This window comes from Pelophylax lessonae (genome assembly GCF_965119305.1).
Source record: "Pelophylax lessonae genome assembly, chromosome: 9".
Taxonomy (NCBI): Eukaryota; Metazoa; Chordata; class Amphibia; order Anura; family Ranidae; genus Pelophylax; species Pelophylax lessonae.
The window spans coordinates 270,926,405-270,953,251 of NC_138776.1; the positions used below are offsets into that span (position 1 = coordinate 270,926,405).

The 26,847-nt window shown below is 47.6% G+C and overlaps 2 protein-coding genes across 2 annotated transcripts in view; one reads left to right on the forward strand and one right to left on the reverse strand.

Annotated features, from left to right (window-relative positions):
- LOC309564465 (uncharacterized protein) overlaps window positions 1-26,847 on the reverse strand; it is a gene marked incomplete at both ends in the record, with an annotated part of 1,172,539 nt that overhangs the window by 44,544 nt on the left and 1,101,148 nt on the right.
- Window positions 1-26,847, forward strand: part of LOC309564074 (uncharacterized protein) — a gene marked incomplete at both ends in the record, with an annotated part of 288,253 nt that overhangs the window by 16,741 nt on the left and 244,665 nt on the right. The window contains one exon of the mRNA XM_082268699.1: window positions 14,259-15,911. Coding sequence (XP_082124825.1) covers window positions 14,259-15,911 — 1,653 coding nt within the window. The remainder of the gene's footprint in view (window positions 1-14,258; window positions 15,912-26,847) is intronic.

The window sequence follows — 26,847 nt, forward strand, 5'->3', positions numbered from 1 at the left end:
AAGCAAATAAAAATGGAGTCATTACCTTTTTGTTGGAAAAGTAAATTTCGTGGTATGGAGACTTGCCGTCACATGACGCGGCTCTCTCCCAGCCTGTCTGCAGGGAAACAGTGGCAGGAGGAGCTTCTAATCCTCTGCTGCTGGTCACATGTTCAAAATTCCTTTGGAATGAAGAGTAAAAATATATAATATCAATAAACTGTTTTAAATTGTCAAACAAATATATATTTGAAATTAAATCTTTATCTTTTTTGGCGCAATACCATGATGTGGGAAGATTTCTGCCAGTCACAGGCTGTGTCTTTGAACAAGAGGGAGGTGAAGCCTCCACTAATCTACATGAAGCATGCTAACCCCCCCCCCCATTGTGTTTAGCTGGTTAGTGTCATGGCAGAGGAAGTGGGGAGTGGGCTGTCATCTGGCACTATGTATACGCTCACATGTGTGACACACAAAAAAAGTGTGGGGTGGCCAGTGCCCTGAGGAGCACCTTTTGAGTCCAGTATGGATGTTAAGGGGATTTCCACAAAGAAACAAACAAAAAAAGCGTGAGATCCCCCAGGAAATCCACACCAGACCCTTATTTCAAATATGCAGCTTTGCTGGCCAAGAACGGAGAAGGAGAAGGGCCTCCAGATACCACCCCCACACACATGAAAGAGTATGACGTACAGTATACTTGATGGTACCATTAGCTGAACAATAGTACCCTGAGCTGTCATTATCTATAAAAAGGAAGGGGTGAGGATAGCTGGCCAAGAAAGGAGAAGGTGAGCGTGCCCTAACCCATACTAGGCCAGATGCCTTCAACATCGAGGGTGCCCCCAAACCTTGCAAAGTATCTTGTCCCAATGTTGATGAGGATAAGGGCCTCTATCCAACAACCCTGGCCGGTGGTTGTGCTGGGGGGGATGTCTGTGGGCAGAGGGCTTATCAGAATCTGGAAGCCTCTTATAATAGGAGGGCCTCCAGATACCACCCCCCACATGAAAGAGTATGTGGGACAGTGTACTTGATGGTACCACTAGCTGAACAATAGTAACCTGAGCTGTCATTATCTATAAAAAGAAAGGGGTGAGGAGAGATGGCCAAGAAAGGAGAAGGTGAGCATGCCCTTGGACATACTAGACCAGATGCCTTCAACATAAGGGGCAAAGTATCTTGTCCCAATGTTGATGAGGATAAGGGCCTCTATCCAACAACCCTGGCCAGTGGTTGTGCTGGGGGGGATGTCTGTGGGCAGAGGGCTTATCAGACCCTGGAATCCCCTTATAATAGGAGGGCCTCCAGATACCACCCCCCACATGAAAGAGTATGGGGGACAGTGTACAATGATAGTTGACAGCGCACGGGAACTGACAAACATCAATGCCAGAGGGGGATCAGAAATCAGCAATCAATGGACAATAAAATAGTTTATTAAAAATATACATTAAAAAAAGAGCGAAAACCAGGAACATCGAGGCACATTACCACACCGGGTCTTGAAGAGGGCGAGGGCACTGATAGAAGTAAGGGTGCCAGATGGAAGGATCCCAGGAATGGCAGATGCCGAGGCTCACAGAGGTAGTGTCTGAAGATAAGCCAAGCCGGACACCGCCAGCGCGTGATTAGGCCGTCATCAGGGCACTCAAGCCAATCACGCAGTATCTGAAAGGAAGGCCACTCATCCAGAAGGGAACCAGGAACTGGTGTGGAGCGCAAGTGGGCCCGTTTCCGTGACTACGTGTTTTGCACGCAGGCACTTTGTCAAGTCCAAGAGAGGAGAAGGTGAGCGTGCCCTAAACCATACTAGGCCAGATGCCTCCAACATAGGGGGTGCCCCTACCTTGCAAAGTATCTTGTCCCAATATTGATGTAAATAAGCGCCTCTATCCAACAACCCTGGCCGGTGGTTATGCTGGGGGGGAGGGGAGGTCTGTGGGCAGAGGGCTTAGAATCTAGAAGCCCCTTGTAATAGGAGGGCCTCCAGATACCATCCCCCCCACGTGAAAGAGTATTGGGTATAGCGTACTTGATGGTACCACTAGCTGAACAATAGCACCCTGAGTTGTCATTAGCTATAAAAAGGAAGGGGAGAGGATAGCCGGCCAAGAAAGGAGAAGGTGAGCATGCCCCTGGACATGCTAGGCCAGATGCCTTCAACATAGGGGGTCCCCCCCCTAAAAAGTATGTTCTCCCAATGTTGATGAGGATAAGGGCCTCTATCCAACAACCCTGGCTGGTGGTTGTGCTGGGGAGGGCCTGTGGGCAGAGGGCTTATCAGAATCTAGAAGCCCCTTGTAATAGGAGGGCCTCCAGATATCACCCCCCACATAAATGAGTATGGGGGACAGTGTACAAAGATAGTTGACAGCGCACGGGAACTGACAAATGTCAATGCCAGAGGGGGACCTGGAATAAACAATCAATGGACAACTATGGGCAGTGATATTACTGCAACCCCCAACCCTTTGCCTAAATAGTAGGGATTCTTACTGATGTCAGCAGTTCTAGAAGGTGCAACTGCTGCTTCATTAGGAACCAGTGAAAGCGAGAAGCTGTCATATATAGAAGCGTTAGGAGGGGGGGGGGGTGGCTAGGGTCTACACAGCCAGAGTTTGAATGGAACTATGGGCTCATCCCTACTCTTTAACAACTACCATTTATCAGTGATAGGAATACTTTCATCTCAGCTGATTGACTTATCAGTTTCACTAGAACTTGGAGTACTTCCTAGTTGTCAGTGTAGTGGTCCCTTACATTGGTGACCAATGGGAGAAGGACCCCTTATATCAGTAGTCAGTGTAGTGGTCCCTTACATTGGTGACCAATGGGAGAAGGACACCCTTATATCAGTGGTCAGTGTAGTGGTCCCTTACATTGGTGACCAATGGGAGAAGGACCCCCTTATATCAGTGTAGTGGTCTCTTATATTGGTGACCAATGAGAGAAGGACCCCCTTATACCAGAGGTCAGTGTAGTGGTCCTTTACATTGTTGACCAATGGGAGAAGGACCCCCATATATCAGAGGTCAGTATAGTGGTCCCTTACATTGGTGACCAGTGGGAGAAGGACATTCTTACATCCTCATCAGTGGGAAGACTGCCCCCCTTACAGATCATTGATGTCAGTTGTTACTGAGAGACAGAAATTGTTCATTGCTCACGGAACCCCTAGACACCTTTGGAGGAACCCTGGCTGAGAAAGGCTGGACTAGGCAGTAATACACACTATATTTCCAAAGATATTGGGAGGCCGGCCTTTACACACACATGAACTTTAATGGCATCTCAGTCTTATTCTGTAGTGTTCAATAATAAGTTAGCCCACCCTTTGCAGTTATAACAGCTTAAAAATTAATTTGGTGAATGGGGGATTATGGTGTGGGGTTGTTTTTCAGGGGTTGGGCTTGGCTCCATAGTTTCAGTGAAGGGAACTCTTAAGGCATCAGGATACCAAGACATTTTGGCCAATTTCATGCTCCCAACTTTGTGGGAGGAGTTTGGGGATGGCCCCTTCCTGTTCCAACATGACTGCACATCAGTGCACAAAGCAAGGTCCATAAAGACATGGATGAGCGAGTTTGGGGTGGAGGAACTTGACTGTCCTGAACTCAACATAAAAGTTGTCCCAGCGGCGGATTCAGCGTGGGATCACTTTTATGGGCAGCGGAAGAAGTTTCCCCCTACCGCCGCTTCCCTATCGTTTACTGAAGCCTTCGGTAGCTGGGGAAATAATTCGGTCCTCTGATGTGCTGTGCAGGAAGTCGAGTGAGGGCAAGATTGCCCCTCTCCACTCTATGGCTTTGGAGGACCGGAGGGACGTCAAACGGCCCTTTAAGGCCATTGGGCGGAAGGTACATTTTTTTTCTTTTTTTTGCTTTTAGTGTAGATGTGAGGTGTGAGGTCTTTTTTACCCCAGATCTCACATTAAAGAGGACCTGTCCTGCTTATTTCTATTATAGGGGATGTTTACATTCCTTGTAATAGGAATAAAAGTGTATTTCTCTCCCCCTTGGTGGGAGTGGAGATGACCCATCTATAAGGATATACAGTACATACACACACAGCACAAGGCCGTGTTCACACTACGAGACGTTTCTCGGGGGGCTGCAGTTCCTCTGAGCTCCACAAGGTGGCGATTTCACTTCTACCCAGACAGGAAGTCTCTATGGAAGACAGGAAGTGATGTCAGGTATAAAAATAAAGACAGGGGTGTAACGTTAAAAAACCATACCCCGTGAAGAAACCATACCCCTCGTCACTTCCGGTCTGAAACAGCAGAGCAGCGCAGTAGTGCGCATGCTCAGAGCCCCGGATACGTAATTGAAGGAGAAAGAATTTGACAAGTGCGCATGCTCGGTGGGCATGAAAATATCACGGCACTGTTTCTAATGTTATACTTGCGGCGGGTACATTAAAACACTTCGGGTGCAACATAAATCATGTCCTCTCCTATCGCTGTAACATCCCTCATCTCCGGTAATAAATATAAAAGCGGCGGCGGGTGTATGAGACGTAAATGTGACGGCGATCGCGACTCCGTGATCCGCTTTTATATTTATTACCGGAGATGAGGGATGTTACAGCGATAGGAGAGGACATGATTTATGTTGCACCCGAAGTGTTTTAATGTACCCGCCGCAAGTTTAACTACCGTGAGAAATCCATACCCTCCGTAGCTGAACCGGAAGTGACGAGGGTATGGTTTTCTCACGGGTATGGTTTTTTCACGGAACAAGGGGAAGAGGTGATTCAGGAGGAAGTAGCGAGAGATTGCTGGAAGTGGCAGCAGAGGAGGTAATAAGATCTTATCTTCTGTATACACCCAGTAATCCCCCCCCCCCCATCATGTTCGTCCTCTTCCTCCATAGTCACTGTGACGTCTTTTATCTCCAGCAGATGATGATACACACATATATAGTGTGGAAACCTAGCTTAACCCCTTCGGGGTCAGAACATTTCCCCACTTAGTGGGCCGGAACATTCTCTTTTTTTTTTTTTTTTTTTTGTTAAATTCTAGTAATATGTTCCTCTAAACAAACAGCACTGACAATAAATAGACAAGACAATGACCATCCTGACCATACATGGCCTACAAAGGGCAATTATTACACTACAGTAATATACTTCTCTCCCTCTTGGTGGGAGTGGAGATGACCCATCTATAAGGATATACAGTACATACACACACATCACAAGGCCGTGTTCACACTACGAGATGTTTCTTGGGGCTGCAGTTCCTCTGAGCTCCAAGAGGTGGTGATCTCACTTCTACCCAGACAGGAAGTCTCTATGGAAGATAGGAAGTGATGTCAGATACAGACAAAGTTCCATGAGGTAGGACGTATCGAGGAAACATTGCTGGAAGTGGCAGTAGAAGAGGTAATAAGATCTTATTTTCTATTTACACCCAGTAACCCCCCCCCCCCGTCATGTTCGTCCTCTTCCTCCATAGTCACTGTGATGTCTTTTATCTCCAGCAGATGATGATACACACATATATAGTGTGGAACCCTAGATTAACCCCTTTGGGGTCAGAACATTCCTCCACTTACGGGGCTGGAACATTTTCTTAATTTTGGAGATGTGTCACCTTTCCCACCAATCACATTCTCACCTCATCAGTCTATACCAGGGGTCTTCGATGGCCCTCCAGTTGTTTAGGAACTACAATTCCCATCATGCCTAGTCATGTCTGTGAATGTCAGAGTTTTACAATGCCTCATGGGATGTGTAGTTCCGCAACAGCTGGAGGGCCTTAGTTTGAGGATCCCTGGTCTATACTAATGTATCATACCATAATATGGGATGTGGTGGTGGATGTATTTAATGCATATGTTTATATTTTATAAGCTTTATGTAGAAGAGGGAAAATAACACAACACAAGAGTTGTGTCTGGATGGTGACTGTATCATTGTGTGTGTCAGGTTCCTATAAGGTGTCAGGATGTCACTGTCTATTTCTCCATGGAGGAGTGGGAGTATTTAGAAGGACACAAGGATCTCTACAAGGACGTCATGATGGAGAATCAGCCGCCCCTCACATCACCGGGTAAGAGGAGACTTTATTGTAAAGGAGAGAGCAGTACGGAGGATCCACCTAGATCCCCCATCATCTGATAAACACATAGAAACAATGTATTCAGTCAGTGTGTGTGTTTCCTACAGATGGATCCAGTAATGGGAACCCACCAGAGAGATGTCCCCATCCTCTGTATTCCCGGGATTCCACACAGGAAGGTCACACCATCCCCCACCATCATCAGGTAGATGAGGAACAATCACTGATAGTATCATTAGGATCTGTACATTATCTGCATTGTTACCATTGCTGTCATGTTTATTATATATTCAGAGTGGAAACCTGAGAGATTCTAAAGTGGAGGTTAAAGACCAAATAAAAGAGGAGGATATTGAGGATGGGGTCATAGAGGAAATACAGAAAGATCTGTACCAGGACACCATGGTGGAGTCATCCAGCTACAGAAACCCACCAGAGAGATGTCCCCGTCCTCTGTATTCCCGGGATTCCACACAGGAAGATCGCACCATCCCTCACCATCATCAGGTAGATGAGGAACAATTATTGGTAGTTATGATTTATACACAAGCGTGTTTGTTACATTGAATGTTTTATTTTATCTTTCAGAATGAAAATCTTAAGGATAATATTGTTGTAAAAGAAGAGTATAAAGAGGAAGATGAGGAGTATGGAGTGATGGAGGAGTTTTCAGGAAACAAGAATATGATGGAGCCACCTAATACCAGGAACCCACCAGAGAGATGTCCCCGTCCTCTGTATTCCCGGGATTCCACACAGGAAGATCACACCATCCCCCACTGTTACAAGGTTGGTGAGATGGAGAATTTAGAACATGGACTGGTGGATTTCTTATGTGATGTCACAATAATGAAGCTTATATTTTACAGATGATATTCTCTCTAATTTTCTTGATTTAGGGTGGAGATCCAATCGATATAGAATTTGAGGTTAAAGCAGAAGAAGAAGAAGAGACGTATGTGAGGGATGATCAGCAGTCTATGGAGGAGGATGGAATAACGGGGACATTTATAGAGGAGGACACTCCTACAGAGATCAGCACAGGTGGGTCATTAACACTAAATACATTCCTCCACCCATACTGCTCACTGATCTTCTACAGAAATTGGGGTATCTAAGGCTTCCAGCTTACGTCAGGACAGTTAGGGAAGAGGCTCCTGAGTTACATTATCAAACAATTGTTGGTCCTCACAGTTACCGGTAGAGGTATAAAGAGAGGAGTAGAAGGACATGAAAGCATCCAGGATCTTATGCGGGGGCGGCACTAATATGGCCGGTAGACCGGCAAATACGGGAGATAGAAGTGGGGGTGGAGTCAGGTCTGGCCAAATCAGCAAGTAAGCGCCCAGCCTTGTTACCATGTTCAAAAATGTTTTGGTTGGTCTAACGTAGCTTCCTTTTAGTAAGGTCTAGGAGCCAAAGCTCATACTCCCTATGTTTCCATGACCAAGTCTCCCGATTATGCTGGGTGGGATCAGCTGCATAGTTACCCCTCGCCTGAAGCATAGCTGTCTCCAACTCCTGAGTGCATAGCTGGGTGTTTTTACCTAAAATACCAGTAATGGACATAAAGGTTCCTCAGAACCCATTTACTAGTTACCTTGAGGGGGGATTGTAAGATCCTCAGAGACAAAGCTGCCTGATGTGGGCGGAATCCTGGTTTAGGGGATCCAATCTGCTGATGTCTAGTAGTAATCTTTGTTTCTCTTACGTCCTCTGACAGTCGCCGCCCACTCATACAGTCTTCACTTATGGGTATTGTCCTTCTCCATAGGGGTAAACTAGGCAAAAGATTTTTGTTAAAATCATACATAAAAGCATTTGCATGTACACACCCACAGGGGGGGGGGGCTGTCACTCCGGACCATACCCTCATGCTAGCAGCATTCTCAACTCAGTTTGTCTTTTGCCTAGCTAAGGGGTAGACGGGCTTTCCCTTGCTGGGGCTGCGGTCTCAGCCTCTCTTTTTTTTCTTTTCTTCTTCTTCTTTTTCTTTTCTTCTTCTTTCTCCTTCTTCTTCCTTCTTCTTCCTTCTTCTTTCTCCTTCTTCTTCTTCCTTCTTTCTCCTTCTTCTTCCTTCTTCTTCCTTCTTCTTCCTTCTTTTTTCCTTCTTTTTTCCTTCTTTTTTCCTTCTTTTTTCCTTCTTTTTTCCTTCTTTTTTTCTTCTTTTTTCCTTCTTTTTTCCTTCTTTTTTTCTTCTTTTTTCCTTCTTTTTTTCTTCTTTTTTTCTTCTTTTTCCTTTTTTCCTTCTTTTTTTCTTCTTTTTTCCTTCTTTTTTTCTTCTTTTTTCTTTTTTACTTTTTTTTTTTCCTTTTCTTATTTCATTTTATTTCTGAAAAAGTGTTTTTCTCTTTCTCGTGATAGAATATTATTTGTTCCTGCGCTTAGTTAGTCAGATCAGAAGACGACAGTTTGCTGAGCTGGGAATCGGACTGGTTGTCCTGGTATTTCAGGACAGAGAACCTTACGGAATCCCAGCCTGCCATCGAGCGTTTAGCAGGCTATGCGTACGCCCAGGCCTCGCAAACGACACGTCCCTGTCCTCAGGGACAAAGCCCGCGAATGTGGCTACTTCGCTAGGATGACTCTACTGCGGTACGCCGCGCGTAGCTAGCGTCCTGTTTGGCTGACGGTACCCCCACCACCTGGGGTGGGAGTCTTCCCATCTCACTGCGGCACCCACGCTATCGCTGGTCTATGTTGGGGGTGTCTGTGGGGCCTCTTTGTTGGGAAGGGCAGTCTGTCTGTGATGTCTGTATTATTCCCCTCATGTCTGTCAGTGTCCTTCCCGGTCTCTCCCTGTCCCTGTGGGGACTATTGTGGTTCTGCCGCGCTGTGGGGGGGGGGGGTCGCGGGGGGTCCCTCTCCCCCATGTGTGCCTTTTGTGTACTTTGTGGGGGTGTCAGACATGTGAAAGAAATTGAGGGGCCGCCATTTTTTAGTGTGGGCGCGCTATTCATCTTCGTTATGGGTTCTGCGCTCCTCCCTGCAGCAATTTTGCACCCTTCTGGCGCCATCTTGGATGTGGCACGGTCCTTCCAATACATGGGATCGGCGGCCATTTTCCCGAAGTCTCCCCATTACATTACATAGGCAGCCATTTTCCCTTAGCCTGTGTCCTCTAGCGGATGACATAATTTCCTTTATGCAGACTGCAGATCGTTCCAGCAAAGCGTGGAGGTTGTATGCATGCCTTCTGGGGGTCATTCATGCTGGCAGTCACTTTCCTGTTGGTTGCTTGTGACACTATTGCTTCATTGCTGCTGCGGTACCTCGCAGTGCGATACTTAAAGGGCCAGCGCTTTCCAAATTTTCATTGCCTTTAATATGGATTCCCAGGATAGCTAATTCCCCCCAGCTTTGAGCAGAGCTCCCTTGACGCTGCACTAGCGATCATAGGTGGATCTGCTGATGTCTGAACGGTCTTTTAGGATATGGGCCAGGCCTTCACCTTCTTCTGATTCACATTCCTGCGGGGTCTCAGTCCTCCCAGTCGGAGGGGGAGGGGGAAGTTTCCCCCGCCAGGGCTGCCGGAGATCGCGCTGCTATGGCTGCGCTCATTAGTTCTGTCACAGAAACGATGCATTTGGAGGATGTGCCCCACCAGCAAGGTACGCGGTCATCCTTTGGGACCCGCAGACCCCGGAAATCTTTTTTCCCAGTCACGCCGAATTTCATGCAATGGTGAATGAACATTGGCGCAATCTAAAGCGCAACTTTGTGGTCCCTAGGCGGTTTGAGTACCGTTATCCCTTCGCGTCTCCCACGGATTTGCGCTGGACTGTGGCCCCTAAGGTGGACCACACTGTGTCCAGGTTGAATAAGGCCACTCTAATGCCCGGTGTTTTAGGGACCCAGCGGACAGATGGGTGGAGTCTATTACCCGCCACTGCTATATGGTGGCGGGTTCCTTGCTGAAACCCGGGTTCGCTTAAGTTCTGGTCTCTCGGGCTGTGCTGGAGTGGTTTAAAGTTATTCAGCGCACCATGCAGGCGGATTCTGCTCCCCCTATTACGATGGCCATGATGGAACAGGTTTATCATGCTGTACTATACCTGTGACACAACCTGGGATGAGGCCCCTCTGGTCTCACGTTTGTCTGCATGCGTGGTGCACATCCGTCGCATTGTGTGTTTTAAAAAACCTGTCGGCTGACCTGTTTTCCTAAGGGACGGTGGCTGACTTCCCTTATGCAGGGAACAGACTTTTTGGGGGATCCCTGGATGTGTTGGTTAGGGGGTCACTGGGGGTGAGAGACTCTTCTACCCCAAGTGGCAAAGGGTAAATTATTCTTCGGTAAGCAGGGGCCTTTCCTTGAAAACCAACCAGGGGTCTTTCGTGCCTTTAGGGCACTAGACAAGGGCAAACCCTTCAAGGGCCCAAGTGGTCTGCAGAAGCCCTGGGTGGGCAAGCCGAAAGCTGCCCGCCCTAACGTGCCGTTCCAGTCCGCCTCCACCTGATGGGGCGCCCTCACCTGCTTCAGGGGTGGGGGGGGGGACGTCTGCGCTGTTTTCCCGAACCTTGGCTGCACCCGATCGGGGTGCAAGATCAACTTTCGATCACGCCCGACAGACAGATTCTTCCCCTCAAATCTTCATTGAACCTCGGATCGTCTCCTCGATCTCCAGCGGGCGGTGCAGGATCTGCTCGCCCAGGGGGTGATTGTCCCTGTGCCTCATCGAGACAAAATGTCGGGTTTTTTTACTCAAATCTGTTCACGGTGCCCAGAAAGGAGGGCAAGGTACGTCCAATTCCGGACTTGAAGTTTATGAACCGCTTCGTGCGAGTTCAGAAATTCTGCATGGAATCCCTTCGATCGGTGGTGGCCTCTATGAGTCCGGGAGATTTCCTGGCGTCCATCGACCTCATGGATGCGTATTTCCACATCCCCATTTATGAGGGTCCTCAGAGGTACCTCCGATTCGAGATTGCAGAAGCACTATCAGTTTGTGACGTTGCCTTCGGTCTCGCTTTGGCCCCAAGGGTGTTTGCCAAAATCTTGGCTCCTGTCCTGGCCCTTTTGTGGGCGCAGGGGATTGCAATCCTGGGATATCTGGACGATTTCCTGTTAAGGTCGAGTTCCAGTGCGACCTTGGTATGCGATCTGGCTACCACGGTTCAGATACTCCAGGAGTTTGGGTGGACCTTCAACTTCCAGAAGTCTACGTTGTCCCCTTCTGTCTGGCTTCCCTACCTGGGGATGGTTCTGGACTCTGCACAAGCAAAGTCTTCCTGCAGGAGGTATAACTCCAGACTCTACAGAGCGGGGTCAGGCCCCTTGGGGACAACATTCCTCGTCACTCAGGACCTGCATGCGGGTCCTGGGGTTGATGGTGTCCATTTGCACAATTCCATGGATGGTGATTGCCATGGATGCCAGCCTGTTGGGCTGGGGCGGTATTCTGGGCACTTTGTCTGCCCAGGGCACTTGGTTGGAAGAGGAATCCTCTCTGCCGTTAAATGTGTATGAACTAAGAGCGATCAACCTATGTTTGTTGCCTTGGTCGGGTCGTCTGCAGGACCGCCCTGTGCGTGTGCACCAGGAGTGCCCGGGCGACCAAGGAAGTGGCCGAGATTCTGTCATGGGCCGAGACGCGGGTCTCGGCACTTTCGGCAGTTCACATTCCGGGTGTGGAGAACTGGCAAGCCGACTATCTGAGCCGCCAGACCCTGGACCAAGGGGAATGGTCCCTACGCCCGAAGGGGTTTTCAGATGCTGTGTGCACAATTGGGATCCCCGGACGTGGATCTGTTCGTGTCTCGTCTCAACAACAAGGTGGAAAGTCTCGTGGCAAGAACTCGCGATCCTCTGGCAGACGCCTCGGACGCGTTGGTGGTGCCGTGGAATCAGTATCGTCTGATCTATGCCTTTCGTCCGATTTACTTGTTGTCCCGGTTCCTTCGCAGGTTGGCCTTGGTACCAAAAGCAGGTGTTCCTAGTGACTCCAGACTGGCCGCACTGGTCCTGGTACGTGGACATCATGCAGCTGGTCGTTAAGCCTCCTTGGCGGCTCCCCTCATGAAATGATCTGCTGTTGCAGGGGCCGATCTTCCATCCTGCTTTACGGTCGCTGGCTTTGCCGGCGTGGCTGTTGAAAGCCAGGTCCTGAGAGATCGAGGTCTCTTGTCGGCGGTCATTCCTACCCTCCTGAAGGCTAGGAAGGCCTCTTCTGGTAGACCCTGAACGCCCAGACAACATCCAAGGAATGCAAGGCAAACTCCTTAGGGTGCTTAGGCTTCGCACGCAGCGAAGGCAAAACAATATCCTCCTTGAGATGGAAAACAGAAAACCACCTTAGGAAGGAAGGATTGATGAGGTCGCAAGACCACCTCGTAGGTAGGGAGAGTGGCAGGACAAGGCCGCCAACTCCGACATTCTGCGAGCAAATGTGATAGCCACTGAAAAGGCAACTTTCCCTGACAGTGCCAGCAGAGAAACCTCCCTGATATTTTCAAAGGGAGGACGTAGGGAAACGGACAGGACCAGATTCCTCCTAGGGGGAGCCAGATGACGCAAACTTTGAACAAAAGTGCGGATCAAGTAATGTGATGCCAGAGGGCACTGGAAAAGAATAGCCAGCGTGGATATCTGACCATTAATAATGGGCAGCGCCAAACGCTGATCTACACCAGATTGCTGGAAGGCCAACACCCTCGCCACCAAAAAGGAGCGAGGATGGAAACCCGGAGATTCACGTCAGGCAAAATAAGCCTTCCAGGTACGATAATAAATCTTACCTGTCTTCTACTGAATCCTTCAGAATGTCAGATTCTCTTTGTCCTTCCTGAGGGACCTCGGAAGGGTACGGCTGCGTCTGCGGCAACCATTTCTAGATGGATCAGGCAGACAATTGTACAGGTCTATTCGCTTGGGGAACAGGTTCCACCTTTCCCTGTCCCGGCACACTCTACCAGGGCGGTGAGTGTGTCTTGGGTTTTTTCGCCATGAGGCGTCGGTGTCCCAGGTGTGCAAAGTGGCGACTTGATCGGCCATGCATATCTTTACCATATTTTGCAAATTTGATGTTTTGGCGTCGGCCGATGCCTCCTTTGGCCGCACAATTCTGAGTACGGCTGTACTTTAGGGGGACGTTACAGTTTTGTGTCTGTCCCTTCCTGTTGGGGGATTAACCCCCTGTTTTTTTGCTTTCCTGGGTTTCGTTGCTCCTGTTGAGCTTCCTGTTACCCAGTGTTTTTTACCTTTTTATCTTGGCGATCAGGTTCCTTCTCTGACCTGGGTGTTGCGTTACCCTTGTGGCGGTTGAGTTCCCACCCCTCAAGTCTACACTGCTTTGGGATGTTCTATAAGTGAAGACTGTATGAGTGGGCAGCGACTGTCAGAGGACGTAAGAGAAAACAGAATTTTTGTAAGAACTTACCGTAAAATGATTTTCTCTGAATCCTCTGACAGTCGCCGCCCCCGCCCCTCTTTTGGGGTTGTTGGATCTATATACTGCTTGCTACCAAACTGAGTTGAGAATGCTGCTAGCATGAGGGTATGGTCCAGAGTGACAGCCCCCTGTGGGTGTGTACATGCAAATGCTTTTATGTATGATTTTAACAAAAATCTTTTGCCTAGTTTACCCCTATGGATAAGGACAATACCCATAAGTGGAGACTGTATGAGTGGGCGGCGACTGTCAGAGGACTCGGAGAAAAGAATTTTACAGTAAGTTCTTACAAAAATTCTGTTATTTCTATTTTAGTAGATGGACGGGAGATGAGGAAAACCTCAGAGGATTGTCTCACTTTGTCTCCAGACTGTAAAGTAGAAGATGAGGACATCACACAGTATAGTCCAGGAGAAAACCCGGCTACCTCAAATGTCCATCCGGCACCACACAGTGTAGATGGACCATCGTATTCCTCTTATCCTGAGGAACCTCAGACTGTGAGGGACAGTGCCGGACCATCGTATTCCTCGTATCCTGAGGAACCTCAGACTGTGAGGGACAGTGCCGGACCATCGTATTCCTTTTATCCTGAGGAACCTCAGACTGTGAGGGACAGTGCCGGACCATCGTATTCCTCTTATCCTGAGGAACCTCAGACTGTGAGGGACAGTGCCGGACCATCGTATTCCTCTTATCCTGAGGAACCTCAGACTGTGAGGGACAGTGCCGGACCATCATATTCCTTTTATCCTGAGGAACCTCAGACTGTGAGGGACAGTGCCGGACCATCGTATTCCTTTTATCCTGAGGAACCTCAGACTGTGAGGGACAGTGCCGGACCATCGTATTCCTCTTATCCTGAGGAACCTCAGACTGTGAGGGACAGTGCCGGACCATCGTATTCCTCTTATCCTGAGGAACCTCAGACTGTGAGGGACGGTGCCGGACCATCGTGTTCCTCTTATCCTGAGGAACCTCAGACTGTGAGGGACGGTGCCATCCTTCCAACAGATAAGACGTTTTCCTGTTCGGAGTGCGGGAAGTGTTTCCGTTTTAAATGCCGTCTCACTGCACATGAAAGATCTCACACAGGAGAGAAGCCAAACGTGGAAAAGCCATATTCCTGTCCTGAGTGCGGGAAATGTTTTTCACGGAAGTTCAATCTTTACACACATCAGAGATCTCACACAGAAGAAAAGCCGTATTCTTGTTCTGAGTGCGGGAAATGTTTTTCAGGGAAGTTCGGTCTTATCAGACATCAGAGATTGCACACGGGTGAGAAGCCGTATTCCTGTCCTGATTGTGGGAAATGTTTTGAAATGAAATCAGAACTTGTCACACATCAGAGGTCTCACACGGAGGAGAAGAAATTTTTCTGTTCTCAGTGTGGGAAATGTTTCTCATTAAAGTCCAGTCTTTATAGACATCAGAGATCACACACAGGTGAGAAACCGTATTCCTGTTCTGAGTGCGGGAAATGTTTTTCACAGATATCCCATCTTTCCACACATCAGAGATCTCACACTGGGGAGAAGCCGTATTCCTGTCCTGAGTGCGGGAAATGTTTTTCATTGAAATCCAGTCTTTTTATACATCAGAGGTTGCACACAGGTGAGAAACCATATTCCTGTTCTGAGTGCGGGAAATGTTTTGCAGCAAATTCAGACCTTGCCAAACATAAGAGGTCTCACATGGAGGTGAAGCTATTTTCCTGTTCTGTGTGCGGGAAATGTTTTTCATTGAAGTTCAGTCTTTCTTTACATCAGAGATTGCACACGGGTGAGAAACCGTATCCCTGTTCTGAGTGCGGGAAATGTTTTGCAGTAAAATCACGCCTTGTCAAACATCAGAGGTCTCACATGGAGGTGAAGCCATTTTCCTGTTCTGAGTGCGAGAAATCTTTTGCAGTAAAATCAGACCTTGTCACACATCAGAGGTCTCACACGGAGCAGAAACAATTTTCCTGTTCTGAGTGCGGGAAATGTTTTTCATTGAAGTTTAGTCTTTTAAGACATCAGAAATCGCACACAGACGAAAAACCGTATTCCTGTTCTGAGTGCGGGAGATGTTTTGCAATAAAATCAGACTTTGTCAAACATCAGATGTGTCACATGGGGGAGAAGCCATTTTCCTGTGCTGAGTGCGGGAAATGTTTTTCACAGAAGACCAGTCTTTTTAGACATCAGAGATTGCACACGGGGGAGAAGCCGTATACCTGTCCTGATTGCGGGAAATGTTTTTCACAGATAGCCCATCTCTACAGACATCAGAGAACTCACACAGGGGAGAAACCATATTCCTGTTCTGAGTGCGGGAAATGTTTTGTAGAAAAATCACAACTTATCACACATCAGAGGTCTCACACGGGTGAGAAGCCGTATTCATGTCATGAATGTGGAAAATGTTTTTCACGGAGGTCCCATCTATATGCACATCAGAGATCTCACATGAAGGAGAAGCCATATTCCTGTCCCGAGTGAGGGAATTGTTCCTCACTGAAGTCCTGTCTTCCTGTACATCAGGGGTCCCACACAACCCTGGAGGTGTATTAGTGCCTTGAGTGCGGGAAATGTCTTCTATATGAATGTTTGTGGACATGTGGGAAGAAGCACACCCTGATATACACCTCAGATATACTCCATGGCTGATCTTCATCATGTAAGAAACACTTCATAAGGAGATCAGAGATCACCAAAGACATGGATGAAGTGTTGTCCCGTGTTGGCCATTGATAGCAGGAGAAAAATAAAAATGGAGTCCTATGAAGGTCTATTAGGTCCCTCATGTCTCTCCTGCCCTCCACTGAAGATAATGGAGAGCAGACTGGGCTCCATTCACAGCTTCTCCGGTCAAAGTGGTCAGGAATGATGGCACTGAACCCGGAAGTGAACCAAACACTGATTCAAAACCAAAATACAGAATTTTGAACATTGGAGCAATCAACATTTTGTATATAGGAGTCTGTGACATGTTGGTAATGTACATGGGGACTCCAAATTTTGGGGGCTAGTTTAAGTGCTTGGTAATAACTTGAATGTTTTCCACTTTATTATTTTTGGAAATAAAGTTAAGTAAAAAGAAAAAAAAAGACTAATAGCCCCATATGTTAGCATTTTCTTGTGACAGGTTCTCTTTTTTTTTTTCCTCAAGAAAAAATAACTTTATTTAGAAACAGAGTATAAAACATAGTACAGTCAGTAGTCAACGTGTTCCGTAGTGTCTTTTCCAACATATATCTACAGCTTATGTTTATATATATTAAGCATTGTACTCAATGTCACACATCTGTGGCCTACCCCTACGGAATCTTTGCTAGTCAGCACAGGAAGATTAAATATGCTATAGCACTGAGTGGTAAGTAGCTCCCCCTCCAGGTGCCGGTGAATAATGCCTCGTACACACGCAATGATTATCGGCCGACCGATCGTCCGACTTTTGTCCAGAGTGGTGTTTTGTTGGTTGGAATGTGCCTAGACTGCACATGAATTTTCTCGGCTAACAAAAATCTACTTCAGAAGTGATGTCATGTGCTGGTTTACTTTCTGTGTGTTTTTTCTTCTCTGAGCATGCCCAGTCTTGCTCATCAGATTTTTGTCTGCCGAAATCTGTACTGACTGACGGAAAATCGGCCGTTGTGTTGACGGCCAACAAAAATTTTATAGCCTGCACACCGAAAAGTCGGAGTCGGTTGTCCGAAGCATCATACTAACAAGCCGAAAATCGGCCGATCGGACGTTGGCTGAAAATTCACGGCCAATTATCGATGCGTGTGTACGGGGCTTAACACTAGCCCTGGGTGCTCTATCCAGACAGAAGGCGGCTCAGGACCAATTCCCGATTCCACCGGGGTCAAGCCTGGTGTATCCAGCCACATGCAAAACAATCCTCCTGCGCTCGAGTGAAAAAACAATGGGGGGGAAAAAGAGGAACACTTCCAACGGGCTTAGATGGATATGACTACTGGTCTTGCTGCCCCCTCAGGACCAAGGGTATCCGAAAACAACTGAAAAACAACAAAAGAAAGGGGCGCACCGACCTCGTGCTTTACCACTAAAAATGTATATTAAAATAGTATAAGATAAGCATTTTACTCACAAACCAGATGTGAATATCGCACATAACAACATGTTCAACATGGGGTTTCCAAGGTTGCCAGGGTACTACGCGATGCTGGATGGCATGCATGAAAAACCGCTGTGGCTAGGCTGACGCTTTTCGAGGGCGAATCCCCTTCCTCAGAGCCAAAGGATGCTGCTGAGAGCACTGCTGCTGCGGTACATAGCATGCCATCCAGCATCGCGTAGTACCCTGGCAACTTTTGAGACCCTATGTTGAACATGTTGTTATGTGCGATATTCAAATCTGGTTTGTGAGTATAATGCTCATCTTATACTATTTTAATAAACATTGTATCCAGCCACATATTCCACAACTTTTCTAATTTACCTATACATCCCCTGTGTTGCCATATATACTTTTCAAGTCTAAGCGTGTCACCCATCTGAGAAATCCACTCCCCAACCGTAGGGGGGGGGGGGGGGGTTGGTGGATATCCAATGTCTCAGGATCAGTCTGCGGGCCTGAAACAGTGCTCTCGCTATGGCTTGTTTACTGATATCTTCCACCTGGAGATCACCCAAAATACCTAAAACACATTGCTTGGAATCTTCACTTAAAAAAGTCTGAAAGACCTTATTAATGGTCTCCAGCAGCCACCCCCTCCAGTAGACAGCCAATTAAGAATTCTCGTACGACAAAAGCTGAATGTGCAGGCTATAAATTTTTTATCGTACGCGAACGTCCGATTTCCATTTAATTAGTACAGTTTTAGTCCGCAAAAAATCGTAAGAGCAAGACTACGCATGCTCGGAAATGAAAGAACACATACAAAACAATTCAACACATGACATCACTTCTGAGGTTGAATTCTGTCCTACGAGAATTTTCATATAAAAACAACCTCTTCACTTTGCATATGAGATTAGCATGCAACAAAAAAAAGAGCCGATAATCTGGTCGGGTGTAGCCTGGAGGGCTAGTGAAAGGGCCAGCTGCAGCCAGGTGGGTTGGCAGTGCCTGAAGGGGTGGTGCTGGGATCAGTAACCACAGAGGAGAAGTATGGATTCCTGCCATCATCTCTCTTCTGTGATGAGCCTCCGGGTTCAGTTCAAGCAGGGTTGAGTAAACTTCAGAGAAGATTGGAAGCTGACCCCTGTGGAGATCAATGGAAAAAGTATCACGAATGCGATAGCACTGTAGTGGCACTGATGAGCACTGTAGTGGCACTGATGAGTATTGTAGTGACACTGATGAGCACTGTAGTGACACTGATGAGCACTGTAGGGCACCGATGAGTACTGTAGTGGCACTGATTAGCACTGTAGGGCACCGATGAGCACTGTAGTGGCAGGGTGGGGCACTGTAGTGGCACTGATGAGCACTGTAGTGGCACTGATGAGCACTGTAGTGGCACTGATGAGCACTGTAGTGGCATGGTGGGGCACTGATGAGCACTGTAGTGGGACTGTAGGGCACTGATGAGCACTGTAGTGGTACTGATGAGAACTGTAGTGGCACTGATGAACACTGAAGTGCTCATCATTGCCCTACAGTGCTCATCAGTGCCACTACAGTGCTCATCAGTGCCCTACAATCCCACTACAATGCTCATTATTGTCTCACAGTACCACTACAGTATTCATCAGTGCCCATTAGTGCTCATCAGTCCCACTACAATTCTCATCAGTGCCATTACAGGGCTCATCAGTGCCCCACAGTGCCCTTTTAGTTCTCATCAGTGCCAGATTATAAGTGCACCCTCAACAGCAACCATCAGTGCACCATCATCAGCACCCAGCAATGCAGCCTCATTAGAGCAGCCTCATTAGCACCCATCAGTGCAGCCACATCAGCAACCACCAGTGCAGCCTCATTAGACCAGCCTCATCAGCACCCATCAGTGCAGCCACATTAGCACCCAGCAGTGCAGCCTCATTAGACCAGCCTCATCAGCACCCAGCAGTGCAGCCTCATTAGACCAGCCTCATCAGCACCCAGCAGTGCAGCCTCATTAAACCAGCCTCAACAGCACCCAGCAGTGCAGCCTCATTAGACCAGCCTCATCAGCACCCATCAGTCCACCCTCATCAGCACCTAGCAGTGCATCCTCATTAGACCAACCTCATCAGCACCCATCAGTGCAGCCACATCAGCAGTGCAGCCTCATTAGACCAGCCTCATCAGCACCCATCAGTGCAGCCACATCAGCACCCAGCAGTGCAGCCTCATTAGACCAGCCTCATCAGCACCCATCATAGCACCCTCATCAGCACCTAGCAGTGCATCCTCATTAGACCAACCTCATCAGCACCCATCAGTGCAGCCACATCAGCAGTGCAGCCTCATTAGACCAGCCTCATCAGCACCCATCAGTGCAGCCACATCAGCACCCAGCAGTGCAGCCTCATTAGACCAGCCTCATCAGCACCCATCATAGCACCCTCATCAGCACCCAGCAGTGCAGCCTCATTAGACCGGCCTCATCAGCACCCACAAGTGCAGCCCCATCTGTCCCAGTGCCTCGTTCCAGCAGTTTGTCACCACAGCCCACGGTCACCAGTATGCCGAAAAAGTATTTCTCCAGTGAGGAGGCGCACCAACTTCAAAGCTTTACCGACAAGAGCAGCAGAGAGCTGTCTGATTCCGATTATGAATCCGTCCTATAATCAGACTCTTCCCCATCCCTGATACATCTCACTACCGCAGAGTCATCAGAACACTTCTGAAGATGGCAGGACTCTGTCTGGTAGCTGATATAAGTGGTATAGATAGAGTAGTAAAAAGAGAGAACTGTGGACCCCGATATTACTGATCACCCTATCTGAAACACAGTCTTGCAAAGGCACATACTGCGGTCTTCATGTCAGGTAGTCTACAATCCACGACACAAGGGAGACATCAACCTGTATTGCTGCTAGCTTCTCACCCAGGAGATCCAGCCTCATAATATCAAAAGCACTGGAGAAGTAAAAAAAAATGTCCCCCTGCCCCCTTACCTAGTCCTCCCCTGCTTGAAGCCACAAGGCTGTGGTATCTTTGGCACAGGGACAAGACAGGACATCTTCCACAACACAGAAAACTTTCGTAGACTCAGGTAGGCTCAGGTTAAAGACCCGTTGAAGGACACTCCCCAGCTGGTCTTCACATACCTTAAGCACCTTGGGACTAATGCCTCGTACTCACGCAACGATTATCGGCCGACCGATCGGTCGACTTTTGTCCAGTGTTGTTGTGTTGGTTGAAATGTGCTCTAGACTGCACACGAATTTTCTCGGCCAACAAAAATCTACTTCAGAAGTGAAGCCGAAAAACGGCCGATCGGACGTTGGCCGAAAATTCACGGCCAACTATCGACGCATGTGTATGAGGCATAACTCCATCAGGGCCTGCTGATTTTTCCTGCCTTACGTCTCCTCAACTGTCTACTTACCTGATCAGCTGAAATAGACATTGATGCACTTTCCAGTAAAGGAGTAGAATTGTTCTTATAAAAAGAACAACCGGTAAAACTATCCAATAGGGGTGAATCAGAACACGCATTAAAGGAGGAAGGACATCTAGTATGAGAAGTGGAGGGTTCTTTCCGCAACTCTGCTCTCCAACAGCTCTGTATTGAATCTGAGGGAGTTAAAGTTGGGCCTCTGAATCAAAACTATTATGAAAATGGTTTGGTTAATTTGCCCTCTCCACGTCACCCCTAGTCCCTCCACCCACCTGCTGAAGACCTGTAATGGTTCTCCTGCCCCTCCAGACCTCTCTCTCTCTTTGTTTTGCTGGAGTTTCCACTCCAACTTTCTTCTATATTACTCCTTAGCCTCTCTAATCTTTATCCTCAGGTCCCTCTGAATCATTTTTAACTCCTCCCTATTACCCACTCTAAAAGCCACCTTCTTGAAGTTAAGAATATCCTTCATATCCCTCGTTACCCGCGGTTTATTATTTGAGTAACAACGAGCAATTCTTGTTGGAACAATAGAATCTACACAGAAGATCATGTGTTATGCACTCAGTAAGCCCATCAATGTCCCTTCCATGTGGCTCACAGAGTGCATTCCAATCTGTTCCCTCAAAACAGCCCTGCAAGAACTCAAAGGACTCCTCAGACCTTGCTTTGTGCACTGGTCCAAATCATTTGGTGGAGGGGAGATTATGGTGTGGGGTTGTTTTAAAAGGGTTGGGCTTGGCCCCTTAGTTCCAGTGAAGGGAACTCTTAAGGCGTCACCATACCAAGACATTTTGGACAATTTCATGCACCCAACTTTGTGGGAAGAGTTCGGGGATGACCCTTTCCTTTTCCAGCATGACCGCGCACCAGTGCACAAAGCAAGGTCCATAAAGACATTAATGAGCGAGTTTGGGGTGGAGGAACTTGACTGGCCTGCACAGAGTCCTGACCTCAAGCTGACAGAACACGTTTTGGATGAATTAGAGAGGAGACTGCGAGACAGGTGTTCTTGTCCAACCTCAGTGCCTGACCTCACAAATGCACTTCTGGAAGAATGGTCAAACATTCCCATAGACACTCCTAAACCTTGTGGATGGCCTTCCCAGAACAGTTGAAGCTGTTATAGCTACAAAGGGTGGGCCAACTCCATATTGAACCCTACGGACAAAGACTGGGATGCCATTAAAGTTCATGTGCGTGTAAAGGCAGGCGTCCCAATACTTTTGGTAATATAGTGTATTTCTCTCCCCCTTGGTGGGAGTGGAGATGACCCCATCTATAAGGATATACAATAAATACACACACAGAGCAAGGCCGTGTTCTCACTACGAGACGTTTCTCTGGGCTGCAGTTCCTCTGAGCTCCAAAAGGTGGAGATTGTCCCTATACCATAGAGACAGCAAGTCTCTATGGAAGACAGGAAGTGATGTCATGTATTAAAAGGAAGAGACGGGCAAAAGGTGAGTGGAGAGGAAGTAGTGAGGAGACGTCGCTGGAAGAGGCAGCAGAGGAGGTATTAAGATCTATTTTTTATTTACACCCAGTAACCCCCCCCCCCCCGTCATGTCCGTCCTCTTCCTCCATAGTCACTGTGACCTCTTTTATCTCCAGCAGATGATGATACACACATATATAGTGTGGAAACCTAGATTAACCCCTTCAAGGTCAGAACCTTTCCCCCCTTACGAGGCCGGTGTTCTAAAATTTTGTCGGACCCATGAAAATTCCGGACCTCGTCACTTCCGGTGGCGCTACGTCATAACCCAGGCCGTGTGAGCCCCGGTGCGCATGCGCACAAGACATTTTCAAGATCCGATGAGATTCTAAGACTTAGCGAACAGCTGATTGAGAGGAGGAGGGGCTGAGGTGGGATGCACACACTGTCGCGGGAAAATTGCTGTCACGGGCGAACTAAAGGTGCTGGGGACCCCAAAATTGTATCGCAGGTAGCCAATACGCTCCCCTACAGCTGATAAAAATTTGGGGTCTCAGGGATGAAAGGGCATGGAGCAGTGACCCCCAAGAACCGGGCCTCTGAGTCACTGCTCCACGCCATTTCATCCCCGAGACTCCAAATTTTTATCAGCCGTAGGTAAGGGTCTTGGCCACCTATGATAGAATTTTGGGGTCTCCAGCACCTTTAGTTCGCCCGTGACAGCAATTTTCCCACGGCGGTGTGTGCGTCCCACCTCAGCCCCTCCTCCTCTCAATCAGCTGTTCGCTAAGTCTTAGAATTTCATCGGACCTTGAAAATGTCTTGTGCACATTGGCACCGGGGCTCGCACCAGCCGGAAAGTGACGAGGTCCGGAATTTTCATGGGTCCGACAAAATTTTAGAACACCGGAACATTCTCCTCTTGTTGGAGATGTGTCACCTTTCCCACCAATCACCTTCTCACCTCATCAGTCTATACTAACAGATTATTCGATAATATGGAATGTGGTGGTGGTATGTGGAGGGTGATTGGGGGTCTTATAATGCACATGTTTGCATTTTATAAGCTTTATGTAGAGGAGGGAAAATAGCTATTCCTAATGTCTGTGAAGGTTCGACACAAGAGATGTCTGGTTGGTGACTGTATCATTGTGTGTGTCAGGATTTCACTGTCTATTTCTCCATGGAGGAGTGGGAGTATTTAGAAGGACACAAGGATCTCTACAAGGACGTCATGATGGAGAATCAGCCGCCCCTCACATCACCGGGTAAGAGGAGACTTTATTGTAAAGGAGAGAGCAGTACGGAGGCTCCACCTAGATCCCCCATCATCTGATAAACACATAGAAACAATGTATTCAGTCAGTGTGTGTGTTTCCTACAGATGGATCCAGTAATGGGAACCCACCAGAGAGATGTCCCTGTCCTCTGTATTCCCGGGATTCCACACAGGAAGGTCACACCATCCCTCACCATCATCAGGTAGATGAGGAACAATCACTGATAGTATCATTAGGATCTGTACATTATCTGCATTGTTACCATTGATGTCATTTTTATTATATATTCAGAGTCTAATCCTGAGAGATTCTAAAGTTGAGATAAAGGAGGAGAATGATGAGGATGGGGTGATGGACGAGTCAGCATTTCTAATAGGACACCAAGATCTGTACCAGGACACCATGGTAGAGTTTTCCAGCTCCAGAAACCCACCAGAGAGATGTCCCCGTCCTCTGTATTCCCGGGATTCCACACAGGAAGGTCACACCATCCCCCACCATCATCAGGTAGATGCATAACAAATATTGGTAGTTATAATTGTTATACAAGTGCGTTTGTTACAATAAATGTTTTATTATATCTTTCAGAATGAAAACGGCAAATATAATATTGTTGTAAAAGAAGAGTATAAAGAGGAGGATGAGGAGTATGAAGTGATGGAGGAGTTTTCAGAAGGACACAAGGATATGATGGAGCCACCTAATACCAGGAACCCACCAGAGAGATGTCCCCGTCCTCTGTATTCCCGGGATTCCACACATGAAGATCACACCATCCCTCACTATTACAAGGTTGGTGGAACAGAGTATTTAGAGAATGGACTCATGGAGATAGTATGGATTTCTTATATTAAAGCTTCTATTTTACAGATGATATTCTCTCTCCTTCTCTTGGTTTAGGGTGAAGATCTGATAGATATAAAAGTTGAGGTTAAAGCAGAAGAAGAAGAGACGTATGTGAGGGATGATCAGCAGTCTATGGTGGAGGATGGAATAACGGGGACATTTATAGAGGAGGACACTCCTACAGAGATCAGCACAGGTGGGTCATTAACACTAAATACATTCCTCCACCCATATTCATGACTAAATCATGGACTAAATAAGGAAGTGCGGTACTTCTTGTGTTGGGAAGATGGCAATGAGTGATAGAGGGGGAAGGGACACTCGACCTATATTCCCCTAATTAACACTAAATACATTCCTCCACCCATACTGCTAACTGATTGGTCCAGAGTAGGGCGGGGACTGGGTGATATCAGCCTGTTATCTCCTGGTCACTTTCCTGAGCTGTGTTCCCCGTCCTGTATTCCTGTATTTCTCTCGGATAATCTTCCTTCTCTGTGCTGCAGACACAATTTATGTCTCTAGACTGGATTTATGGAGATTCTGGGGTTCAGCTGGCAGTAAAATGTTGATTTTCACCATAGACGTTGCTCATCCTAGACCCCTGGGGTATGTACCTTGGGTCTTCTGCCCCATGCCCGGGTCTAGCAAGATCTCTGACAGAAGAATTCTCCCGGGGTTACTTGCTCTGTTATTTGCTGGCTGTGCCAGGTGGAGGGATATGTCTGTATAGTCTCACACCCAAGTCACTGAGTGCAGTCTCAGGAGATGGGAGGCAGCGGTGTGGGACCTCTGCAACTGATTACAGAACACAAATATTATGAGTCCTGACCCCTGCACTATATACTCTATGTTGTACATTACATACTCCTGACCCCTGCACTATATACTCTGTGTTGTACATTACATACTCCTGACCCCTGCACTATATACTCTGTGTTGTACATTACATACTCCTGACCCCTGCACTATATACTCTATGTTGTACATTACATATTCCCAACCCCTGCACTATATGTTCTATGTTTTACATTACATACTCCTGATCCCTGCACCATATACTCTATGTTGTACATTACATACTCCTGACCTCTGCACTATATACTCTATGTTGTACATTACATACTCCTGATCCCTGCACTATATACTCTATGTTGTACATTACATACTCCTGATCCCTGCACTATATACTCTATGTTGTACATTACATACTCCTGATCCCTGCACTATATACTCTATGTTGTACATTACATACTCCTGACCCCTGCACTATATACTCTATGTTGTACATTACATACTCCTGACCCCTGCACTATATACACTATGTTCAAAAATGACTATATTATTAATCTACACATTGCACACACTGTTCCACACAAACATGAATGAATGTGCACTGATAGGGGGCAATGATGGGCACTGATGTGAAGTCACTGAAGGGCACTGATATGTGCCACTGTTTGGCGGCACTAATGGGCACTGTTGGGGCTGAACTAATAATCAGGACACAGATGATCAATACCCTGATGATCAGCAGAGATGTCCTCTTTCACACGGGCCGGTTACCGGCTCTCCTCACCTGACAGCGGGAGGAAATTACTGCCAATAACCGGCAAGTCTGGTTACATTGTGCACAGCTATGATTGGCCCTTTACCCTGATCTGTGATTGGCTGTGTCCGAAGGACTCAGCGATCACAGAGCATGCTGGATGTGCACCCCAGGGGGCGTGAGAGAGTTGTGGTTCCGGGAGGACATCCATGGACACCCTCCCAGAACATCAGAGGCTTGTTTCGGTTATAGAGCGGGAAGGAAGTGGTAAAGAAACAGGGCGATACCAGTCACGTTTGTGGGGTTTAGAAATAAGCAGAATCAGCGCCTCTCGCATAGAAGGGGGGAGAATTCCGCATAGAAGGGGGAGGATTCCGCATAGAAGGGGGGAGGATTCCGCATAGAAGGGGGAGGATTCCGCATAGAAGGGGGAGGATTCCGCATAGAAGGGGGAGGATTCTGCATAGAAGGGGGAGGATTCTGCATAGAAGGGGGAGGATTCCGCATTGAAAGGGGAGGATTCCGCATAGAAGGGGGAGGATCCCGCATAGAAGGGGGAGGATCCCGCATAGAAGGGGGAGGATTCTGCATAGAAGGGGGAGGATCCCGCATAGAAAGGGGAGGATTCCCGCGTGAAAGGCTGCTGAAAAAATGCAAGGGAGAACGGGACGTAATAATTGTTTAAATTTGATGTAATGCTCGGCTGGAAAACTGTCTGGCCCCGGGGCTTTATGAGCTGCAAAATGGCAAGTTCAATCTTCTACAGAAATTGGGGCATCTAAGGCTTCCAGCT